General features: G+C 45.8%; 1 protein-coding gene across 1 annotated transcript in view; it reads left to right on the top strand.

The window, feature by feature from the left end:
- The window catches only part of LOC106589425 (latent-transforming growth factor beta-binding protein 2), a 152,446-nt gene that overhangs the window by 112,874 nt on the left and 14,694 nt on the right, over nucleotides 1-24,878 (top strand). The window contains exons 10-31 of the mRNA XM_014179443.2: nucleotides 1,455-1,577; nucleotides 1,685-1,849; nucleotides 3,300-3,725; nucleotides 4,382-4,401; nucleotides 4,593-4,629; nucleotides 5,280-5,378; nucleotides 6,346-6,471; nucleotides 6,948-7,076; nucleotides 7,253-7,372; nucleotides 7,688-7,807; nucleotides 11,818-11,940; nucleotides 12,129-12,251; nucleotides 12,361-12,486; nucleotides 12,604-12,729; nucleotides 12,854-12,979; nucleotides 13,077-13,202; nucleotides 13,730-13,855; nucleotides 15,015-15,140; nucleotides 15,479-15,598; nucleotides 17,587-17,667; nucleotides 21,490-21,612; nucleotides 22,307-22,435. Of these exons, the coding sequence (XP_014034918.2) occupies nucleotides 1,455-1,577; nucleotides 1,685-1,849; nucleotides 3,300-3,725; nucleotides 4,382-4,401; nucleotides 4,593-4,629; nucleotides 5,280-5,378; nucleotides 6,346-6,471; nucleotides 6,948-7,076; nucleotides 7,253-7,372; nucleotides 7,688-7,807; nucleotides 11,818-11,940; nucleotides 12,129-12,251; nucleotides 12,361-12,486; nucleotides 12,604-12,729; nucleotides 12,854-12,979; nucleotides 13,077-13,202; nucleotides 13,730-13,855; nucleotides 15,015-15,140; nucleotides 15,479-15,598; nucleotides 17,587-17,667; nucleotides 21,490-21,612; nucleotides 22,307-22,435 (2,820 nt within the window). The remainder of the gene's footprint in view (nucleotides 1-1,454; nucleotides 1,578-1,684; nucleotides 1,850-3,299; nucleotides 3,726-4,381; nucleotides 4,402-4,592; nucleotides 4,630-5,279; nucleotides 5,379-6,345; nucleotides 6,472-6,947; nucleotides 7,077-7,252; nucleotides 7,373-7,687; nucleotides 7,808-11,817; nucleotides 11,941-12,128; nucleotides 12,252-12,360; nucleotides 12,487-12,603; nucleotides 12,730-12,853; nucleotides 12,980-13,076; nucleotides 13,203-13,729; nucleotides 13,856-15,014; nucleotides 15,141-15,478; nucleotides 15,599-17,586; nucleotides 17,668-21,489; nucleotides 21,613-22,306; nucleotides 22,436-24,878) is intronic.

Here is a 24,878-nt window from a genome sequence, read left to right as displayed (position 1 = left end):
TCTATCATCTGTCATCTAGGGCATCTATCACACATCTATCACGTCATCTAGGGCATCTATCATCTGTCATCTAGGGCATCTATCACACATCTATCACATGTCATCTATCATCTGTCATCTAGGGCTACTATCACATGTCATCTAGGGCATCTATCACACATGTATCACATCTATCATCTGTCATCTAGGGCATCTATCACACATGTATCACATCTATCATCTGTCATCTAGGGCATCTATCACACATGTATCACATCTATCATCTGTCATCTAGGGCATCTATCACACATCTATCACATCTATCACGTCATCTAGGGCATCTATCACATGTCATCTAGGGCTACTATCACATGTCATCTAGGGCATCTATCACACATGTATCACATCTATCATCTGTCATCTAGGGCATCTATCACACATGTATCACATCTATCATCTGTCATCTAGGGCATCTATCACATGTCATCTAGGGCTACTATCACATGTCATCTAGGGCATCTATCACACATCTATCACATCTATTACATGTCATCTAGGGCATCTATCACACATCTATCACATGTCATCTAGGGCATCTATCACATGTCATCTAGGGCATCTATCACACATCTATCACATGTCATCTAGGGCATCTATCACATGTCATCTAGGGCATCTATCACACATCTATGACATCTATCACATGTCATCTAGGGCATCTATCATCTGTCATCTAGGGCATCTATCATCTGTCATCTAGGGCATCTATCATCTGTCATCTAGGGCATCTATCACATGTAATCTAGGGCATCTATCATCTAGGGCATTTATCATCTAGGGCATCTATCATCTGTCATCTAGGGCATCTGTCATCTAGGGCATCTATCACATGTAATCTAGGGCATCTATCATCTGTCATCTAGGGCATCTATCACATGTCATCTAGGGCATCTATCATCTGTCATCTAGGGCATCTATCACATGTAATCTAGGGCATCTATCATCTAGGGCATTTATCATCTAGGGCATCTATCATCTGTCATCTAGGGCATCTATCACACATCTATCATATGCCATCACTTGCAGTAGCTCTTGGTTTTGATTACTTACACCCCATATTACTACTTGGGCACATCTCAATGTGTGAAGATGACAAAGGACTAACTTCATCCATCTTCTCTAGCTGTCAGAAACATTGTTGTAGAATACAACACATTTCTGTGAATGGGAGTCTGTAATAAATATAGACTTATTCCTTATACATGGAGATGTGTAATTGGATATGAGTTCAATATTACCTAATGAAAGAGGTTTTTGTTAGTCAGGTTTTTTTGGGTTTTGCCATCCTGACACCCAAAACATTGCCTCGATGCCATGTTATAACCCAACAATCAGATACTGTACTATTTATTTTATGTATTTATTTAACCTTTTTTAACTAGGCAAGTCTACCATGGTGTGTTTTCTTCTCCTAGACATCAACGAGTGCCTGATGAATGGGATCTGTAAGAACGCTGAGTGTCTGAATACCAGAGGAAGCTACAGATGCACCTGTAAACCAGGCTACATGCTGGACCCTGCCAGGAGTCACTGTATCTGTGAGTATTCCTACTGTCTGTTGCTATAACTGATGGCCTGTCTGTCATATGGTCTTTCCTTGGTGTGTGAAGTCTGTCTGATGAAGAAGTATATGTTTTTTGGACAGCGGACAAGGCTGTGTCGGACCAGAGGGGGATGTGTTACCGCTCAGCATCAGCAGGGACCTGCTCTCTGCCCCTCACCCAGCACATCACCAAACAGATCTGCTGCTGCAGCCGTGTGGGCACGGCCTGGGGCACAGCCTGCGAGAGGTGCCCTCTGCCAGACACAGGTACCCACGCACACAGACCCTACTACTACCACTCTGTCTATTGCGCTCTCTTTCTCTAGTACATGTGGTGGAGATGGCCACTCCAACCTCGATGAACTGGTCATATAATTTGATTACACTAGGTGAACATTTGTTGGCTGGGTTGGATTTTAAAGGTGGTATGAAATGTGTGATCTTAATGAAAGCATACGTGCTACTCAACACAACAGTCGTTCAGGCTTCACTCACCGTATTATACTGACTGCCTCGGCCCGCCAGTCATGTAATGCAGTTCAGAGATAACCCAAAGTGTTTGATGTGGAATAAGCCCAAAACAATAGAACCTTCATAAGTCAAAGCTGCATAATATTATAATAGTGGGAGTCAATCTTGTATCACACAGGTTCTTGGAGGGTATTCCTACAGTAATATTCCAGCTAGCCCCCCCGAAAAAAGAGTCAAGCCAAATGAAACATGGAAAATGGTTTTCATCCTATTTTTTACTTGCAGATTTTATCTTCAAAGTCAGAGAAAATAACATTATTTAGAGCAGTGCCCGTTTCGGTGAGTGATTCATGGAGGTTGTCACAGATCAGATATTTGAGTGCCAGACCAGACCGCCATGGTGCTCTGCCAGACTAGTACTCTACTCTGTGGCTCTGTGTGCAGATATAGTCCACATACAGCCTGAGTACCCTGAGTCAGAGAGTCAGACACTGGCTGTTGTATGGCCTGACAATCTTTCAGAGCCATGTTGAATCCAGACTCATTATTAGTAGTCTGGCAATAGGAGCACGTTGACTTCACCACATGTCAGACTTAAGGCTCTGATGTGTATACAGTCACAAACCCCCAACTCCATCCGCATTATAGACATCAGTCAGGAGACTATCATCATCCACGCTTCCTGCACTTAACCACAATGCTATCAGTGTTAGAGATTCTCCGTCCTTTATAACATTCGTCTCTGTTCCAGAGGCCTCTGTTCCAGGTCAGACAGGGGACAATACTGTTTAACTGTAATAGATTTAACCCTGCTGAAGTCTGTTGGGCTCCAACACAAAGAGATGCAATCACCCTCCTTTTATCTCTTCAGTCAGTCTTCTACTGCCCAGAGTTCAAAGGTCAGATATGTTACATGATCCTCTACTTCCCCCTTGGCACTGCCCTGAGTGTCTGACACATCCAAATCCACCCTGTGATACCCTCTCTGACGGCTGTCACTGCCCTGGCAGCTCCCTCCCTGGCCATGGCTGAAACCCAATCCCCTTCACAGAGGAGAGACTACAGTATGGCATGCTGTACATAATGGTATTACACGGATGGCTTATGGTATTGCTGCGAACACCAGACAGAAATGCGACCCATAATCACTGTCTGGCAGCGCTTCATGTTAGCTCAGGAGCCCAAGCGGGGAATACGGCCTTATGATGTTTTCTATGGTTCTTTGTTTGCCCCTGTACGCCTGCAGACCATTTCAAGGAGATCTGTCCCGCTGGCCACGGCTACACATACTCGCGCTCCGACGTGCAGATCTCCCTGAGACAGCTGGAGGAAGAGGAGCTGAGGAGGACAGGTGTTTCCTGGGAGGCCCAGAACCCTAGCCACCCCCAACTGCCCCAGCAGCCAGCTCAGCCCCCGCAGCAGCTGCCCCACGTCCCACTGACCCCACAGATCCCACAATACCCCCACACACCACAACACCCACACCATCCACAGGAGATCCCCCAGACCCCACAGCACCCCCAAGAGCGCCCACAGCACTCCCACCATCCAGAGCACCCCCAGAAACCTCAGAACCCTCAGTACCCTCACACCGTACAACAACCCCAGTACCCTCTCCATCCAGACCCAGACACACAGCATCCAGCTGAGGAGACCCACAGCCAGCCACAAGGTGAGAACAGTGATATTATTATGGATACTTTGTGGCGTTTGTGTCGACCACTGATAATATTACTTCTACATCATACTGTACTAAAATGGATTTAAAGTTGCAAGGTTACACAATGGAAACCCTTTTAGTAGACAAGGATAAAGTAGCTATTTACACAGATGAAAACATCAACAGCATGTTTTATATCCACAAATAACAGGTTTATCCTCATCTACTAAATATGAAACAGTATTTGCTTCCTCTATCTGTCAGAATACACCTCCCTTAAGCGTTTGAGCAGAGGAGTTAATCCACACAGGTCAAACATCTGCGATCTCTGGATCTTCTGTGAAACATTCTTCTGATTTGCAGTTATGAGATCATTTATCGCCATGGCCCGAGCAAAATTATTTATAGATTGTGTCTTCATTATCTAAGATATCTATTCTCCCTTCTTTATTCCATGGACTGTAGTGTACATTATTATCAGAGTCCAGGTCTTCTCCCCGGCTTAAGGGATAAATGTTTTATTAGAAACAAAGACCTTAAGATGGCGTCTAAACAGCAAAATGCCCGATGAGAACATAGATTGATATCCCAATGGTTATATGTGATAATGCAAACAGAATGTCAGCTTTCTCTACTGATAAAACGGCCTCTTCTCTGTCTCCTAACAGATGTGGAAATATTGAACCCGGTGAGTTCCTCTTCTCCAAAAAAAAGCACATGCTTTTGAAATGTTTATTGTAGAAAAAGCTTCCAGCATCTCTCTGCTGTAAAACACATAGTATTAAGTCTTTCCATACAACATATGAAGAACATATTTGAGTTTGATGGTTATAACATGTCTTATAACCCAATTATAACCTATTCTTGCTTATTCCACAGTCTCCTGTTGCGACAGACTCACCATTGAAGTACTCAGGTAATTTATCTAATTTCCAATTCATCAAAGAACCTTGTCACAATGGTGTCTATTCATATTGATAACTCATAATCCCGGTTTCAGCCTGTAATTTACAGTGGTGTTTTTACACAGTGGTCCTGTAGATCATGGTGCATTGATAAAGTAAATGAGCGTGCCAGAGAAAACAGAGGTTTTACCATGCAGTAAGGCACGTGGGGTCCTGATCCATTTTCTATAAATCTCTCACACACAGCACAGAGCAGAGGCAGCCTGCCCCGGTACTCCCCTGCCAATGAAATTGATAAAGTCTATAGGTTGAGTTGATCTATGAGTCCCACTGATGTCTTTTATTGTGCTGTTTTTAGCCAGCAGAAAGGGCATATTTCATCTTTACATCCCTGCCATGTTACCGTAGGATGACCTTGTGATTGTCATGACATTACCAGTTGGAAAAGCAGATACTATGTCAGTGTCTCTCTCTCTCCCTCTCCCTCTCCCTCTCCCTCCCTCTCTCTCTCCCTCTCCCTCTCTCCCTCTCCCTCCCTCTCTCTTCATCCCTCTCCCTCTCCCTCCGTCTCTCCCTCTCCCTCCCTCTCTCTTCGTCCCTCTCGCTCTCTCTCCCTCCCTCTCTCTTCGTCTCTCTCCCTCCCCCCAACTCTCTCCAGTAGATGTGGTAGAGAAAGTCACTCCGGACTCTCCTATCAACCTGGGGCCTGAGTCTGAGGGCCAGCGTACAGCCTCCATCATCGTGGCCACTCAGGTCATAGGTGAGAGTCATGGTCACAGTACACTGCATGGCCACGCCACTTCAATGAAATGACGTTGAACCAACGTGGAATAGATGTTGAATTGACATGACTGTGCCTTCGACTTCCACTGATGTTACTTTAGTAACAGTACATTAAGATATGCAGTTTTATTTTGATTTGGTGGGGTGACAAGGTTTGTTAACCCAATTCATTGGAACAGTCTACTCATAATTCTCCCCAATAACTATTTAAATGATGACTTGCAAGTAAACTTTATTCTTTCTAGATACAGATGTGATTTCTCAATTAATTTGTGAGTTGTGTCCAACAGGCCTGTTTGATAGACATTTCTGAGGGCTGACCTGTAGTTTAGCAAGGGGAAGCAGAGCATGTGTTGTCCTCTTAGTGGACCCTCTCCTCCAAGCCAACTTGGCTTCAGGCGTCCGAGTAGCACAGAGGGAGAGAAGGGCGAGAAACCAGAGAAAGTGTGCCTTTTGGAAGAGATAAATGGACTGGACAGCTGCCAGGCGCTGGGCCGGCATGAAAAGAAGAGAGAGAAGACTGTGTGTTTGTGACTCGCGGTCATCCTATGGAGAGGGTCAGAGCTCTGAGCCAAACCCAGTAGCCCACCCTCAGCTTGTGCTTACAAGAACCACTTTGGACTGAAACAAACAACAGACAAGTCCAATGACAGGCTTAACAGTGCATTGCCCTTCTTGTCATCCTGACCCCAAATGAGCGCCCCCTGTTACAACACTACACCAACCTGTCCTTCCATCCAAGGCTCCACCATAAAACAGCCTGAACGTTTCCATGGAGAATAACATGTGGTGGACGAGTGAATTTTCTTTTCAGCAGATCGTGTTTAGGAAGAGCTGTGTACAAAAGGTTACCCAATAGGATCGGATGAACACGGCATGTCTATGTACTGAGGTATTGTACTGAATGTTCACACAGGTTACTCAGTGTCAGTATCTTCTCACAGATATTGACAAGTGCGCCATCACTCCAACCATATGTGGCCATGGGCTGTGTGTGCCAGTGCAGACAGGCTACACCTGCTACTGTGACCCCGGCTACAAGCTGAGCGCGCTTCAGACCAACTGCATCGGTAAGACGGGAAGAGGCGGGCGGGTAAAGGGGGCTTCTCCGAGGGTTCTGTCAGCTCTCCATATCATTGTCTCAACACGAGCTTCGCTGTTCACACCACATACTATACAAGCACAGAGGCCTTGAGAAATCAAGAGCCAAGTGAAAGCAATCCCTGTGTTTATGTTGACCCGTTATGCGATGCCTGACAACACGGTCGGAGTGATCCAGAGAGCTGCCACAGAGCTTTAATCCGTTACCTCACTCTGCAGTCGCCGTCCAAGCCCTGCTCTGGGCCATCATGAAGGAATGCCTGCACTCAACTGCACTGTGGAGGGGCTCCAGAGTGAAGGGTTGGAAAGTGCAAGGTCTTCAGTGGTGAAATGTAACTGAAATGTAACACTCTGGCCTCCCCCCACTTTCTTTCTCTCTCTCTCTCTCTCTCTCTCTCTCTCTCTCTCTCTCTCTCTCTCTCTCTCTCTCATTCTTTCTCTCCAGATGTGAATGAGTGTGAGGAAGACCCTTGTGGAGGGAAGGGCCGTTGTGTGAACACCTTTGGCTCCTACACTTGCCACTGCTACAGCGGCTACAGCCAGGTCATCACCCAGAACAGGAAGTTCTGCCATGGTAAGAGGAGTAGGCAAAGCATGCTGGGTGCTGTAGTTTTAGTTGTAGTTTTCCTGCTCTCATACCAGAATAGAACTGGCAAGGACAAATTCAGACAAGCAATGTTCCTCTAATGAGCCAGATTCGTAGAACAAGTCTTCTTTGTTACTCTGACTTGTTCGGGTGATTTTGTGCAGATATAAATGAGTGTGACATGGCCAACAAGTGCCAGGATGGGGACTGTGTCAACACAGAAGGATCTTACACCTGTGAATGCAAGAGTGGCTACGCCAAGTCCTGGAGGGGACAGTGTGAAGGTGAGTCCAGCACAGAGACAGATAGCCTTAACACTCTGAACTAAACTTCACACTGCAGCTTGGCCAGCGGTGTTTATTGACTGCCCTGGGTTCATATCCAATCCAGCCACAGAACAGCCATTGTTGTATTTTCCTTAGTTCTGAGCCAGGGGAAAAACAATGTAGAGACTTTAAATTGGAGGTCGTACCAGAGGGAGGCTGTGGGCATGAGTATTGGTCTGTGTGTGTGTAAATGCAGACTGGATCCAGCTAATCGAAGGCTTGTTTTAATGGCCTTTCCTCACCTCCCCTCTCCCTCCCCTGTTCCCTGGCCAGATGTGGATGAGTGCCGGGACCCCCGCTCATGCCCCAGTGGAAGGTGTGTCAATGCCCCAGGCTCCTTCCAGTGCCAGGCTTGTGGCCCCGGGTTCAGGGCTGCCAGAGGGAGATGTCTGGGTAAGAGTGGCTTCCAAAGGCCACGCCTGGAAATGAACTGGGTTTCCCTCTTAAACTTCTTTATTATTGGATAATATTCCTCCAGCCTGCCTGGCACACTTTACGTGAGCAAAGCTTGGTGTTGGTAACACCAGCAATTACCAATGAGACGTCATCAGTGCAACAGTGAATGGTCTTAAGGACGTGTTGACAGGCCTGATACTCTACAGTTTGCCATCAAATTGGACACGGCTGAATTAGATTTTTCACTAGTGGTTTTAGCTCAAAAGTCTGGAGTCATTGAGGATTGTATAAAAATGATCTCAGGGCTTCAGTGAGTGACTCCTAGACTAGGTCCTCTACTCTCTCACGTTTTAATTGTTTCTTCTTTTCACTTCAAATACAAACTTATACATATAACAACTTACAGACACACACAAACAATGACTACATCTCATCTGCCCAGACCTGCATGCTCACTCCCCCATCCCCCATTATTGTTTGCGACTTGGCCTTAAATTGTCCAATTCGTTTTTTCTCGGTCGCCCATGGTATTTCAATATTACAATAATAAATCATTTGATTTTTCATTCATTTTTTATCATTGTGTCAATGATGGCGGATTGATTGACTTCCAAGATTTTAGTATGTGTTTTTTGAAGATGACCGATAAGAAGAAAATCGTCCAGCCCATTGGGTCTCACTACACCCCCATATGCCATGTCTTGAAATATGCAGACAGATGGATTCAAAGTAAGTTTACGTTGTAATACAGTACTTCTGACAGCCAACTTTCTAGCTCTGCCCACAACTTCCAAGACTTTATAGCATTCCAAGAAAGCATGGATTATTGAGTCATTATTAGTTTTACACCTGAGACATGACTCTGCCTGTAGAATTTGTGAATTTTGTCTCTTGTATAAAAAATTCTGTACATTAGTTTATACTGGATTAAGCATAAATGAACTGTAATTTCATGAGTTATGCTCCAACTTTCCCTCCATCTTGTGCCAACATCAGTTCTTTTTAAGTCTTGGTTCTAATAGTTTATATTTTTTTCTAAGAGATTGACAGTTGGATAGGCTCTCTGCAAGGATACCTATCATATGAATATCCTTTTCTGACTCAAATAGGATTCCCTCAAGGTTGCTCTGATGTCCAAAAGTGATATGCAACGTTTAAGTTGCATGTATTTAAAACGACCTACATTGGTCAGCCATGGAAATGCATGTATTTTCTGTTACCAAGTCATTTATGGTTTCTATGCCTTTAGTTTTCCATATGGACCAATTTATTGGTAAATTCTGAAAAGCTATCCAAGGATTGTTCCATAAGGTTGTGTTTTTAGGGAGTGATATTGGTTCTTGTAGAACACGTTTCATTTTCTTCCATATTGTTATAGTGTTCTTAACTATGAAGTTGTTCATGTTCTTAGCTTTATCCTTTGAAAGTAGACACGGCTGAATTAGATTTTTCACTTGTGTCTTAGCTCGAAAGGCTGGAGTCACTGAGGATTCTAGAAAACATATTTCATGCTGTAATCCTCTTTTTAAAGGGCTTAATATTGGATGTTGTATTTCCAGGGGACTACCACATCACCCCAGCCACAGTGCAGAGTAGCAGTAGAGGCCTGGTGGGGCTGGAGTGATGGCAGTGAGTTAGTGACTCCTAGGCTAGGTCCTCCACTCTCTCACTCTTTCCCTTCCAGTGGCTCCATTATTTGTGTAATATCTGCCCCTCCTGCTCTCCCCACCTATCCCTAGCCCCCGGGGCCAGACCCATATTGTTTAAACACATTGCCTTGTTATTGCTGATCTTTTCATATCATCTGCTGCTGTAAAAGATTGTTTATAATACTTCATTTTGGGAGAGTCAAAATATTTTCTCTTGGCCACAGCCTTAAACAAACAGCCTATTATTTTTTTGAATGGCTCTGGCCGCTGCAGTGGAGTCCAGCAGGGCTAGGACTTTAATACGGGTGCAGGACTGGAGTGAGGACTGAGATATATGGAGGGGTCAATATTACCCCACTGTTAAAATGCCCTGTCAGACAAACAGGGCTGTGGTTAGTCACTTATAGCCCTGCCTCTGTTACACTATAAAACCTCTATGAGGGTTTATACAGCTCCAATACACAGTCCATGACACACTATACAAGGTCTGTAGCATGCTGAAGGAGCCAACAACACAGCGTAGCAACCCCCCTAACCTTGAGGTGCTCATGTTACATAAGAGGCACTCCTGGCTGGTATTGCATCATCTTCTCCCTCTCGCCACTACCACCCCCACTCATCCAGAAAAGGGTTGAATATTTGAGCTTCTGAGGTGATTCATTTGAGCTTCTGAGGTGATTCATTTGTCAAATTAAAGTTCTCCCAGTCAGTGGTGTAAAGTACTTAAGATAAAATACTTTAAAGTACTACTTAAGTAGTTTTTTGGGGTATCTGTACTTTACTTTACTTTACTTTACTAAAATTGTGCTATCTGGTTTGCTTAATATAAGGAATTTTCAATTATTTGTACTTTTACTTTTGATACTTAAGTATATTTTAGCAACTACATAAACTTTTGATACTTAAGTATATTTAAAACCAAATACTTTTAGACTTTTACTCAAGTAGGATTTAACTGGGTGACTTTCACTTTTACTTGAGTCATTTTCTATTAAGGTATCTTTTAATCAAGTATGAAAATGGAGTACTGTTCCCACCACTGCTTCCAGTCTGAAACTCACATGTGAAAGGTGAACGTAATGTTCAGGCAGTTTTTGACATTTCTAAAATGTCTCCCCAATGATTCCTATGACTAAACAAGGCTGGAGCTTACCTCATGGGTTCTTTGATTACTTCAATCTGATTACTTTCCCTTCAAAGAAAGTACTACATTATCCACTGTTGTCTGCTAAGAGGTCTTTAAACACATACAATCAATCCTCTCATAGCGTTCTATGTTATGATGTGGAGTATGACTAGCTGCTGAGAGGCACTTCCTCTGGAAATGAGGTGGAACACAGGAGTTAAATAAACCCCCACTAACAGGACCAGCAACAGGCTAATATCCACATGATGAAGGAACTCAACTAAACCAGGGACCATGTATGCAAGCAGCAAGTGTGTTCCCCATGTTTGTTTCCAGCATCTGCCTTAGTCAATTGCCTGTACACTCTTTACACTCTTAGAAAACCTAAAAGGGTTCTTCGGCTGTCCCCATAGGAAAACCCTTTTTGGTGCCAGGTAGAACCCTTTTGAGTTTTATGTAGAACCCTTTCCACAGAGAGTTCTACATGGAACCCAAAAAGTTGAACCTGGAACCAAATATGGTTCTCTTATGGGGACAGAACCAAAGAACCCTTATGGAATCCTTTTTTCTAAGAGCGTAGGACAGTAGTTGGAATCCAATTGGCTGCGTCATGGATAAGCCTAATTGGTTGTGCGATAGAGAGAACAGCTCCAGTCCCATGTCAGGCTTATCGTAGAGGACTGAGAGATGCCAGGAGATTGCAGAAACAAAGTTTTGGGCCCTACTGACAGACGTCTGGCTAGAGCCACCGCAGGCGAGGCAAGGCACACACAAAGCCCTGCCTGTGTTCCACTGGATGTTTTCAGCGCTGTAGCCGTCTGTTTCTACTGTCTCATTCACCTCACATTAAAGCTGCCTGCACAGCTGTGTGGAGAGAGTTCAACTCTGCCCACTCACACACACACACATCTCCATGCTCGATCCACACACGAGATAGAGCTGTCTGGCACATGCTTAGATCCATGAAATACAGTTTTTGTTTTACGCCTTTCGGAGTCTACTTTAAAACAATGTTTTTGCATGATTATTTCAACAAAAATAAAGTGTTTCTGCCATTATCCTGTGTATTGACTTAGAGCATGAAGTGGAAAAGATTAAGGCAGGGCAATAGATAATGACAATCGTTCACGTTAACAGGTAACAATGTATTCCTACTAATTATGTCATGGGTTGTGAATGTTTTTGTTACCTGTCATGGTGACCTTAATGTTAGTGACCTGTCTCGCCCTCAGACGTAAACGAGTGTTTGGACCAATCGGTGTGCTTCCATGGTAGATGTGTCAACTCCGAGGGCTCTTACAGCTGTAACTGTTACCAAGGATACCAGGCCTCTTTGGACAACAACAGTTGTCAAGGTACTTGTTTGTGAAAACAGTCACACATCATACATTTTCCAGGTTTGGTCTTCAAGTAACAGTTCTCTGAAGGGGCAATAGTGCTCCTGAAGAAGCCTTTGAGGTCCAGGGTCTTTCAATAAATGTTGTTAACAGTGAGGAGCAGTGGTGTTTTAACGAGGTCCTCCTCCATACTGCCATTTCTCCAGATGTGGATGAGTGTCTGCTCCCTGGAGCCTGCCTCCATGGCAGGTGTGCCAATCTGGATGGCTCCCACAGGTGCAGCTGTAACCCTGGTTACCAAACCACTCCTGACAGCAGGGCCTGTGAAGGTCTGTAAAGGATTAGATGTGTGGAATATGACTCTTCACGGTATAACGCTGTTCTCTTTGAGCCCTGAGCTCTCTGTGGATTTTTAATGCCTCATTATTGTTTTATTAGATGTCGATGAGTGTGCTACTCCTAATGTGTGCCCCGGGGGAATTTGCACTAACACCGAAGGTTTCTACTCATGCAAGAACTGCAGCCCTGGATTCCAGCGATCAGCGGATGGACATAGATGTGAAGGTACTGTATGTAACCTGTACAGCCTTTAGTGTTTCAGTCAATGGTATAACTACCATGTCAGACAGTGTGTAGCAACCTACTGAACATTCTTCATGGTAATCCGTGTCTTTGTTCCAGATGTGGATGAGTGCTCCCAGGCAGACATGTGTCTAGGAGGGGTATGTGCCAACACAGAGGGCTCCTTTACCTGCACCAGCTGTAAGGACGGATACAGGGTTTCCCAGGACAGGCAGAGGTGTAACGGTGAGTCCAGTCAAAGCCTTCCGCAACTGGCACATTCACCCACGCCTTGTAAGACTTGCCCTTTGCGTGTATCAACTGTATCAATAGTAAATCTTGTCTGTGCTGGTCTGCGTGTCTCCTCCAGATATTGATGAGTGCCAGTCTGGGTCTGTGTGTGCTAACGGGATCTGTCTGAACTCTGAGGGCTCTTACTCCTGCATCACCTGTCCCTCAGGCTACAGCGTCTCCCTAGATGGAGAGCTCTGTGAAGGTTTGTCCATCCTCCCTGAAACCACATCTAATGGTCTGTCCCGAAGGAGTTGTACGTTACTGACCAGTCTGAGTTTGTTTGTTACTGATTGGAACAGATATTGATGAGTGTGCGCTGCCCACTACGTGCCCCAAGGGAACATGCACCAACACAGAGGGTTCTTTCATCTGCACCATCTGCAGGCCAGGCTACATAGTGACTGAGGATGGGCTGGAGTGTGAAGGTGTGTTACAGTATGCTGTGTAAGCATGTTAGGTTCTGCCCTCGGCCCTGCGTGTGTCAGATGCGAGAGAGTGTGCCAGGTTACGACCCACTGGGCCCTGTGTGAGTCCTGCCAGGCCTCTCTCTCACACATTGCTTGTGTTAACAGCAAGCTCAGGTTGTCTGTAAATGGCATCAGGTGTGACGACTTGGACAAAGCTCCTCTCCTGAGCTAAAGATCCCAAAATACTCCTCCCAGACATCACATCATAACTGGGTCTTGGATCCCTCTCCCTCTGGCACCATGTGTTCAAAAGAATGACCCATAGGCCTAAAATAAAACACAGTGAAGTCAGCCTGTCCCACTGATAGATCAGCTGGAAAGATAGATGTGTTGACAGTGGAACTTTATGCCATATCATTTATAAACTGATCAAAATGATTACATGCGGCACACTGCCATGTTTTCCACCAGGCATGCTGTCCTCTGCTACAGCTCAGGGATGTAGTTAACTGGCCTTCTCTCTGTCTCTCTGTCCTGTTGTTTAGATGTGGATGAGTGCTTGGTGGCTAACGTGTGCCCAGGCCAGCTGTGTAGGAACAGTCCCGGATCCTTCTCCTGCAGGAGCTGTGGGACTGGCTTTACCCTGTCTGAGGACCGCTCCCACTGCATGGGTAAGACTGCCTAACTAACCTCTGGGAAACACTCACCCCCACCCTCCCCTTCTTCTCCCCAAGAGGAAAACTACAGATCCAGTTCGATATTATTCAATGTTATTTAATGGAAGGGTGGATCGAGACTAGGAAGAAGATCTCCTTTTTGAAATGTTTTGCTCTGGGAAAATCCTGAAAACAAGTTCAAGTCAGATTTTGATTGGATTTTAATGGATGTCTCCGTGCCAGGAAAAGATTAACGGTCTAATATGAAATTAAACCGTCCACTGCCCTGCTCGTATGTAGTCAGCACACACTGTGGATCTCCTCTTTTGACCCACAGGCAAACGGAGCCATTTCAATCACTTAACAATGGCCTGCACTATTTTCCCAATATTAAATATAATCTGTACCAGAGCGAGGAATTTCCAATGATCACATAACAGAGAGCCAGGGAGTGTTTGTTGATACAGTAATTATACCCCACCTTTACTAGCTTGCTGTTTTGGAATCGATGCCTGTCCTGCATACTTAGCCTATCTCTCCACCCTTTTTAATAAAGCACTGTCAGTGCAAGCTAATAAAGGAGGCTTTGCTTACTGTATGTGCAGACTGACTCCTTGCATTCAGCCATTAGTCATGTTATCAGGCCAGAGACTCTGAGAGGCTGTCTCCTTGCATTCAGCCATTAGCCATGTTATCAGGCCAGAGACTCTGAGAGGCTGTCTCCTTGCATTCAGCCATTAGTCATGTTATCAGGCCAGAGACTCTGAGAGGCTGTCTCCTTGCATTCAGCCATTAGTCATGTTATCAGGCCAGAGACTCTGAGAGGCTGTCTCCTTGCATTCAGCCATTAGTCATGTTATCAGGCCAGAGACTCTGAGAGGCTGTCTCCTTGCATTCAGCCATTAGTCATGTTATCAGGCCAGAGACTCTGAGAGGCTGTCTCCTTGCATTCAGCCATTAGTCATGTTATCAGGCCAGAGACTGAGAGGCTGTCTCCTTGCATTCAGCCATTAGTCATGTTATCAGGCCAGAGACTCTGAGAGGCTGTCTCCTTGCATTCAGCCATTAGTCATGTTATCAGGCCAGAGACTGAGAGGCTGTCTCCTAGAACTGATGGGCTAGATCTGACCTCACTCATGTTATGATGCTCTCTCTCTCTCTCTCTCTCCTTCAGACATAAACGAGTGCCTGTCCACAGGGGTCTGTCCCATGGGCGTTTGCAACAACACAGAGGGCTCTTACTCCTGTATGACCTGTGACCTTGGCTACACGCTGGCGCCCAATAAGCTCTCCTGTGAAGGTACACATTTTTTACTAGGGACTAAACTCTAATGACGCTTCACTCCTGCTGGAAGTCCTCCTCTTATGCTGATGACTTATTTCCAGTCAGTCACAGCTCTGCATGCTAGACCAGCACTGGCAGTCATCATAACTCCCTGAAGTCTATTCTGAAAATGATGTATATTCTTGTGGGAGGTTGTGACACTTTCCTCGAAAGTTTGGCCGCATTATTTGGAGGATAAACTGAGAACCCACTTGGATTAATAGCCAATGATCTGCCATCTGTGGTGTGAATGTGTCACGCTACATTAGACTGTATGGTATGTGTGTTTCCCCTCCGTGTCCCCTCCCCGGCAGACATCGATGAGTGTGAGGACAGCAGTCTGTGTCTGGGAGGACAGTGCACCAACAGCCCCGGCTCCTACAGCTGCTCCTGTCCCCCGGGTCTGGAGCTGGTGGATGGGACGTCCTGCAGAGGTACACACACAATTCTAGGATCCCACGGCCAACACAACCACAGGGACAGATACAGTGCCTTCAGAAAGTATTCATGCGCCTTGACTTATTCAAAAAAAAATGTTACAGCCTGAATTCACAATGGATTGCATACATTTTTTTCACCCATCTGCACACAATACCCCATAATGACAAAGTGAAAACATGTTTTTAGAAATGTTGGCAAATGTATTGATAATGAAGTACAGAAATCTTATTTACATAAGTATTCACACCCCTTTGCTATGACACTCCAAATTAAGCTCAGGTGCATCCAATTTCCTTTGATCATCCTTGGGATTTCACTACAACTTGATTGGAGTCCACCGGTGGCCAATTAAATTGTTTGGACATTATTTAGAAAGAAATACACCTGTCTATAAGGTCCCACAGTCGACAGTGCATGTCAGAGCAGAAACTATACCATGAACTCCAAGGAACTGTCCGTAGATCTCCGAGGTAGAATTGTGATGAGGCATATATCTGGGTAAGGGTATACAACAATTTCTAAAGTGTTTAAAGTTTCCAAGCGCACCGTGGTCTCCATCATTGGCAAATTAAATAAATATGGAACTACCAAGACTCTGCCTAGAGCTGGCCGTCCAAACTGAACAACTGGACAAGAAGGACCCTGGTCAGGGAGGTGACCAAGAACCCAATGACCACTCTGACAGAACTACAGAGTTCCATGAGATGGGAGAACCTGCCAGAAGGACAAGTCTCTACAGCACTTTACCAATCAGGGCTTTATGAGAGTGGCCAGACAGCGTCAGGGACTGGGAGACTGGTAAGGATAGAGGGAACAATGAATGGAGCCAAATAGAGACAAATCCTTGATGAGAACCTGCTTCAGAGTGCAAACGACCTTAGACTGGGGCGAAGATTTACGTTCCAACAGGACAATGAACCCAAGCATACAACCAAAGCAACCCTGGAATGGCTTCAGAACAAGAATGTGAAAGTCTTTGAGTGGCCCAACCAAAGCCCAGACTTGAATCCGTTTTGAAAATTGGTGGAAAGACTTGAAGATTGCTCTTCACCGCCGCTCCCCATCTAACTTAACAGAACTTGAGAAACTCTGCAAGGAAGAATGGGAGTAAAATCCCCAAATCCAGAAGTGCAACGCTGATAGACATACCCAAGACGACTCAAAGCTGTAATCACCCCCAAAGGTGCTTCTACAAAGTATTGACTCCGATGTATGAATACTTATGTAAATATGACATTTCTATATTTCATTTAATACATTTGCAAAAATGTCTAAACATGTTCTCACTTTGTCATAATGGGGTATTGTGTGTAGACGGGTGAGATGTAACTTTTTTGAATTCAGGCTGTAGCACAACAAAATGTGGAATAAGCCAAGGGTTATGAATACTTTCTGAAGGCACTGTAAGTACAATGAAAAGGCTCTTTATTGCTGATCTTAAATAGCATTAGTTGATTGGTTTTGTTTAAAACTAAGCACCCGGTTAAACATTTAAGTAGGCTAGGACTTAGGACTGCGGTATAGCCTGAATTTAACATTGAGCCCAAAGGGAAAAACTAACAGCTGCAGAGTTACTTCACTCACACAGGGCATTGGTTTACGTTCGTTCAGCTCTACCCGCACAGGGTTTCCCACCGTACGTGGCTTCGTTGCGGGATGTGGCATCGGCCTTGAAACTATGTTCCCCAACAACTACGGTGGGGAACATACGTACACAGAGTGGCTCTGCTGATCAATGTAGAAATGCACTCACATACTCTGGAATAAACACTTTCCTTTAGATGGTGCTATTGTGAGCGTTGTACAAGTCCACTCTCTGTAGTTGAAAGCTGGATGGCAGGCTCTCCCTGCTGCGCCAGGCGTGTCCCCCCATGTCTGTAACATACAATTAGAGCATGTACTGACCTACAGCTTGGAATCACACACACTAGGCAAAAGCCCTTTACTTTAGTAGCGTTGTAATGTAGTCTTTTTCGCACAGGCGATCAGAGGAGAGAGACAGCGGTCGAGGTGCAGCGAGAGGTCAAAGTAGAGAGGTTCCAAGTGGAATGGCGCGTTGAAGGTAAGCGTCCATTTACTTTTGCCTCTAGTTCTGGGGCGTGTTTAGCAATTAGTTCGGGGAGGGAGGACGTGATAAGGATTGACAACAGCTGTCTCATGGTCAATATAGTCCATGCCAATCTGTAGAATCACAGCACATCCTGGGAAGCAAGTAAACAGTTCATGCAATTCAATTTCACACGTGAGAATGGCAATCGTAAATAACACATCACACATGAGTGAAAGGGACTCATAAAATAGGGGATGCTAGCAAAATATGACATGCTGATAAGTAATATAATAAACAATACATTTTAGTCATTTAGCAGACGCTCTTATCCAGAGCGACTTACAGTAGTGAGTGCATACATTTCATGTTTTTTTTGTTTTTTGTACTGGCCCCCCGTGGGAATCGAACCCATAACCCTGGCGTTGCACACACCATGCTGGCATTGCAAACACCATGCTCTACCAACTGAGCCACAGGGAAGGACATGCTGATAATATAAAGTATTACTGAACAAAAATATAAATGCAACAATTTCAAAGATTTTACTGAGTTACAGTTCATAGAAGGAAATCAGTCATTTGAAATGTATTAGGCCCTAATCTATGGATTTCACATGACTGGGAATACAGATATGCTTCTGCTGGTCAGATACCTTAAAAAAAGGTAGGGGCGTGAATCTGAAAACCAGTTAGTATCTGGTGTGACCACCATTTGCCTCATGCAACATGACAGACACATCTCCTTCACATAGAGTTGATCAGGCTGTTGATTGTGGCCTGTAGAATGTTGTCCCACTCCTCTTCATTGGCTGTGTGAAGTTGCTGGATGTTGGCGGGAACTGGAACATGCTGTCGTACTCGTCGATCCAAAGCATCCCAAACATGCTCAATGGGTGAATGTCTAGTGTGTATGTAGGCCATGAAAGATCTGGGACATTTTCAGTTTCAAGGAATTGTGTACAGATCCTTGCTACATGGGGCTGTGCATTATCATGCTGAAACATGAGGTGATAGCAGCGGATGAATGGGACTACAATGGGCCTCAGGATCTCGTCATTTCCACTGATAAAATGAAATTGTGTTCGTTGTCCGTAGCTTATGCCTGCCCATACCATAAGCCCACCTCCACCATGGGGCACTCTGTTTACAACGTTGGCATCAGTAAACCACTCGCCCACATGACACCATACACGTGGTCTGAGGTTGTGAGTCCTGTTGGACGTACTGCCACATTCTCTAAGATGACGTTGGTGGCGGCTTATGGTAGAGAAATGAACATAAAATTCTCTGGCAACATCTCTAGTGAACATTCCTGCAGTCAGCATGCCAATTGTACGCTCCTTCAAAACTTCAGGCATCTGTGGCATTGTGTTTGGTGATAAAACTGCACATTTTAGAGTGGCCTTTTTTTGTGCCCAGTACAAGGTGCACCTGTGTCATGATCATGCTGTTTAATCAGCTTCTTGATATGCCACACTTGTCAGGTAGATGGATTATCTTGGCAAAGGAGAAATGCTCACTAACAGGGATGTAAACACATTTGTGCACAAAATTTGAGATAAATAAGCTTTTTGTGCGTATGGAAAATGTAGGGGATCTTTTATTTCAGCTCATGAAACATGGGACCAACACTTTACATGTTGCGTTAATATTCAGCAAGAGTCAGTGTCATTTGTGACACACCCACCCTCTCTCTGGGGATATCCTTAGTGTGTATCAGTCATTTGGATTTGGAGGAAATGGGACAGTTCAATCTCCTGTTCAGCTGTGGAGTAGTGTCGGTCTAGGGTGATCAGTGGAGAAGGGGACTGTCTGAACACAGATGGTTCCTACCTCTGCATCTGTTCCTATGGATGCACCACAGAGGGAAACGGCTGCCAAGGTGAGCGAGAACAAGCTATAATGCTAGGATTATAACTAACTACCAACTGGTTTGAATGCATTACCACAATTAGCACAAGCCACAAGTTCCTCCTGTCTGGGTAAGGACAGACAGTGCATGCAGAGGGCAGCTTGTACTCCCTGACTCTGTCTCTCTGGGCTGAGCCCTTTCCCCCTTGCTCTCCCCACAGCTCCAGCTCTGGGGAGCCTAGGTGTCCACTGGTTCCCCAGGCCAGTTAGGCAGCAGGGATCAAACCCAGCCATTTTTTCTAATAGGCTGTTGCCAGACATCAACAGTCTGACTGCTCCTCCTCTTTCACCTCCAATTGACCAGGTTTGATGTCATTCCAGCCGCACCCATTGCCCTGGTCACACCAGAGAGAGAAATGCTGCTCCTGATTGTTGGCCAGAGCGCTAGCTAGCCTTTCACTGGAACTTTCTGGAGCATTAGCTGTCAAAATACAGAGGAATGGAGCACTGGAAGAATCAATATGAAAGGAATGTAACTCCGGCTAAATGTCTGAGCTGCATATTATTGATTCTGGCCTGTTTTACTGCTGAGAGGTATCTAACATTAGCGTAACCTGAATGACAAATCATTGGGCAGTACACTGAGCATGTTATCGCTGTGAAGCAGGCAAGCATAGAGCAGGGCCACTCTGTGAGGGTGGAAGATCCTGGAGGGGGCTATAGTGGGTGAGGGGCCCATGGTGTGAGGGGACTGGACCTCTTCCAGGCCATACGTACCCGGCAGGCTAGGCAGCCCCTCCCCAGTGTCCTGTGATGATGGCTGGGCTTTCCCATCAGTCCGCTGGGCTGTGGCCATGAACTGTAGTACCAGACATCATCCACAATAGTGAGCAAGGCAGGTCCAACCTGCACTCCCCTGCCCCTCTGCCACAGCAAATATTATCCTATAAATCAGAGGCTGGGTATATTTTCATGTCGTCTGCCATTGTGTGTGCAGTGCTGACACAATGAAAGCCAGGCCTCTCTGCCATGGGCCCTGCAGGGAGAGGAGAGGGGGCGCATGGGAAGGAGGGGGGTCAGGTGAGCCCGAGTGGTTGGCCTTCTGGTTGGATCACAGGTGGACTGGCTGGATGGCTTGCTGCTTACAGGGCTATGGGCGCTGGTACTGTCTGGAACATAACCATGGACAGTGGACTAACCTCAGTAAATCATAAAGATGAACTACTAATCACTAGTCAATCTAGTATAACCTGCCGTACAGCTCTGTTTTAGATAAATCATTGCTGTAAATGTTTTATCGAATCACATGGCTATTAAACCGGAACATAAATTGGGGTGCTGTCCCATGTTGTTTTCAGACTGTTTTGTTCCCTTTACCTCTATATGTGTTTACTGTCTACATTGAAAAATGTATCTCATCATCAGCCCTTGCTTTTCTGCCTTGACCCCACTTATTAGGCTATTCAGTCCAAATACCTTGTAAGTTGTGTTGTAATGTGGCAATTACACCAATCTACATTTAATCAAGCATATAGCCATCATTTTATGCTTTTTACTCGTCGGAGGGAATGTTCCCAGACCAATAGCCAGGGTACATACTGTTTTCATATTTTCTGTTTGCCAGTACCATAAAGTGTTCCAAATGGACAATGTATCTTACGCTCAGACAAGCCCTTGATTGCAGACATGTATTATTTTCTTCATGTTAAGAGAGAATGAGATTCTCGGTGGCTGACTGATTCATAGTACACCAAAGAAGAAAATACGCCATGACTTTCATAAACAAAGAACACTTTCTTTCACACTTTCCTCTCTTCTTATCTCCATTTCTCTCTCTCTGTGTCTCTCTCTGTCTCTCTCGCTCTCTCTGTGTCTTTCTCTCTGTGTCTGTTTCTCTCTGTGTCTGTGTCTGTCTTTCTGTGTCTGTCTCTCTCTGACTTTGTCTTTCTCTCCCCCCTCTCCTGCTCCTCCTCTCTCCCTCCAGATGTTAATGAGTGCAGTAAGGATGGCGTGTGCTCCCATGGCCAGTGTCTCAACATAGATGGCTCCTACCTCTGCCTGTGTGAGGCTGGCTTCAAGTACTCTGCAGACACAGCTGACTGTGAGGGTAAGAACACTACCAACTTCATATCTCCCTCACTCTACCCACAATCCACTGCTTCTGCCCCAGCTGAAACACAGTGTTTTCACAAAATTTGAGAAGAGTTAATAGAACGTTCCGGTCCCTTTAGACCAGAGTCTGCCCTGTGTGTGAAACGTTTTTTGTAATTGATTATGTAGCTGTAGTCAATGCCGTGTCAATGGTGACATTCCCTCAGTGAGAGTCCAACTAGGGCTCAGAGGCTTTCCTCTGGCTGTAGTCTTGCGTAAGGGAGATCCCTGTGGCTGGAGCTCTGCTTCCCATCTTCCCTTGGGGAGTATGAATTACCCCATTGTGGGATGGAGGTGTTTCTCCCTCTGGAACGTGTCCCTTTGCTTCTTCACAAGTTCTTCAGTTCCTGTGCAAATATTGTTCTTGGCCATGCCCAGTGTCTGCTGCTGAGCACTGAGGACAGCAGCACCACAGGCCTCCTGGCCGGGCCTACTCATGCTGGGGAAACATTGTACTGTGAGGAGTGGAGGGGGAATTGGATTGGTGATTGAGTGAGTGTGTGTGCATGTGTGTGTGCATGTATGACATAAGCACATGGATTTCTCAGGCCTCCTGGCCGGGCCTACTCATGCTGGAGATCCATGCTGATGTGAAGGGTGGAGAATAGGAATGATGTGTGTATGACGTTAGTACATGTTTCTCTCCACAGATCAGAATGAGTGTAAGGAGTATGGTAGCTCGGTGTGTGGCACCTGGCTCTGTGAGAACACCATTGGCTCGTATCGCTGCTTCATGGGCTGCCAGCCTGGCCTGTATGGACAGGACAACCCAGACTGTGGTAAGTCAGTGGACCACAGGCCCTGTGCTTAGTCAACAGGCAATGTACTTAGTTAGTGGACAGCTGAAGGCACTTGAATATCAGCCTTACTGCTCACTCACCTTGGGCAGTTGTCTGAAACGCTCTGCATTGTCTCGATGGCCCCCCAGCCCACCCCCATCCTACAGAGATACCAATATCAGCCTGGCACGCACACACAAAGAGGCTCATGTGGATCAAACGCTATCAGGTGCACTCAGCCTTCCTGGTCAGGGGAGCAGAGTGAGGGGAAATGGGCCCTGAAATTGGGCCACTTGATAATAGGGCCAGGTCTCATCCTCCAGACAATGGGGCTAATGGAGGTTTTTTGGCAAGGGCGATGGGTGTAACCTGATCACCGCTGTTCTCCTCTCTAAGTGGGGCAGGGCTGTCATCTGATGGGACATACGGTGCACCCCACCCCTCCCAGCCAGCCCTTGCCCTTGCCCTCCTCAGGCCACTGCGACTGAGACACCCGGTCGGGTGGTCACCTGGTCTGGCCTGGGAGGGGTGGAGACGACCAACATCTGGGTCTAACATCTGTCCAACAACAACAAAACAGCCCTGTCTCCATGACAACTGAAAACAAGCCCGCCTATGTGTTTACTGGCAAAGACAGACCATCAGTCTGTGTATGTGTGTGTCCATGAGAGATGAACATAATTTTACTATATTCAGAAGAGTGTTTGATTAGTGCTGGAGCACGCCTGTTTTCGAAGCAGTTTGTATCGGCGGTGGCTGGCGCTGTTGTTCCCCTCTGCTGGTAAACTTCTCAGTTACTGTAAAACATGGATCAAGTCGGTTTTAGAAGAGGCATAGCTGACATTGAACAAAAACATACAGGCCAAGTATTTGCTCTTATCAAAATGGCTTCCAAACAGGCAGGGCCAGGACTGAAGGGAAGAGTGTGATAGCATGATCTACTGGAATGATCTAGTGAACCCCGGATGGGGCGGACTGAGAGAGAGGGTGTTGAGATGCATTGAGCACCATGTTATATTCTATCGCCATGACTCTTTATTTGACTCACAGTGGAGAGCGGAGCAGCAGCACACCCGGGCCGATGACAGAGCCTGGCTTGGTGTGGCCCTCTCCCCTCGGAGGACTATGATGTTGTGTGGCTGGATCCCATCATGGAGGGGCCTGTTGTGAGAGGTGGCCAGATCCAAAACAGCTGCTCACAGCCTCCTCACCTCTGTTTTACCATTTAGCGTCAACATGGCCCGTCATCTGCTCGCAGAGGCTCAATTCAATATAGTCTGAATAAGTTCTGTGATGTAAATAAGTGCAGATGGTAATTGCATTAGGGCCCCACCGCTTCTGCTCCGTTGGGTAGCCATGTTGTTGTGTAACTGTCTCCTCTTACTTATCCAACCACCAATAAGGTTTTTCCACAGCAGCTTGACCATTGCGATCACACATTGTGGATCATGATCCACCACACTGTTTAGGTTGAGCCTGTTAAAACTCAACAGTCCAAGTCATAATACCCCAGAGCATTGTAACAGCTCCATCCTCTCTGGTCCAGTGATGCAGCCAGCCGTGGCCATCTCTGACCCACTCTCTCTTCACCTCTGTTCTGATGCCAGCCTCCCTCCTCTCTTCCAGGCTACCCAGCATCTCCCTGGGACTTACATACAGTACATACATACAGTACATCCCCACAGACATTGACCACAGAGCTTCTCCTCCCCTCCAGTCCCTGGGCTCAACTCCCTCAGCCTGGGCTGTGGAATCTGAGGACCAAGCCCTCTCGCCTCTCTCTCGCCTCTCCATAGCTCAGCATCCTGCACAAAGGCCACTTGTTCCAAGGCATTATGGGAGGTTATGGGAGATGCTGCCGTCACCCCAATAAAACGTCCGGGGAGGGAGCTCAATTACTCTTAGACGTTTTTGTCTGCTTGTAAAAATCATCCAATATTTAAGAAGGCCATACGCTGTAATTTGCCATTTCTCAGAGGGGCGTTGATTTATTTTTACTCCCGGGCCTCCGATGGGGCGGCGGTTGTCTTTGGCTCTGCTCACCACACTCAATTTGTGGACATAAAACAAAATGGGAAAACAGACGTTCTCCTCAGCAGAGCTTCAGCTGCAACTACGCTCTACCTCCATCCATTGGAGTTGTTCACTCAGCCCTGCTATGACAGCCTACTGTATAGAGTGACGACGGTAACGTGTTACGTAATCAGATTACTTTTATATGTAGTAAAGTTACGCGGTACTTTTTCAAATTGGGTAATACTATTACAGTTACTTTGTCAAACAATGTTTGCATTCCTTTCTGAATTATATCTCTACCAGGCGCGTTTCCATGATCCGATCTTGACTTGTTTCCTCATTTACTTCTCGAGTAAGCAGAGAAAGGCTGTTTAGAGAAAGGTCATGACTACGGCTGTTATGGTGACCGTATTACCGCCACAGTCAA

Source organism: Salmo salar, chromosome ssa01 (genome assembly GCF_905237065.1).
Source record: "Salmo salar chromosome ssa01, Ssal_v3.1, whole genome shotgun sequence".
Lineage (NCBI taxonomy): Eukaryota > Metazoa > Chordata > Actinopteri > Salmoniformes > Salmonidae > Salmo > Salmo salar.
Note: the sequence above shows the minus strand (reverse complement) of the source record. Positions and strands in the feature narration are given on the sequence as shown.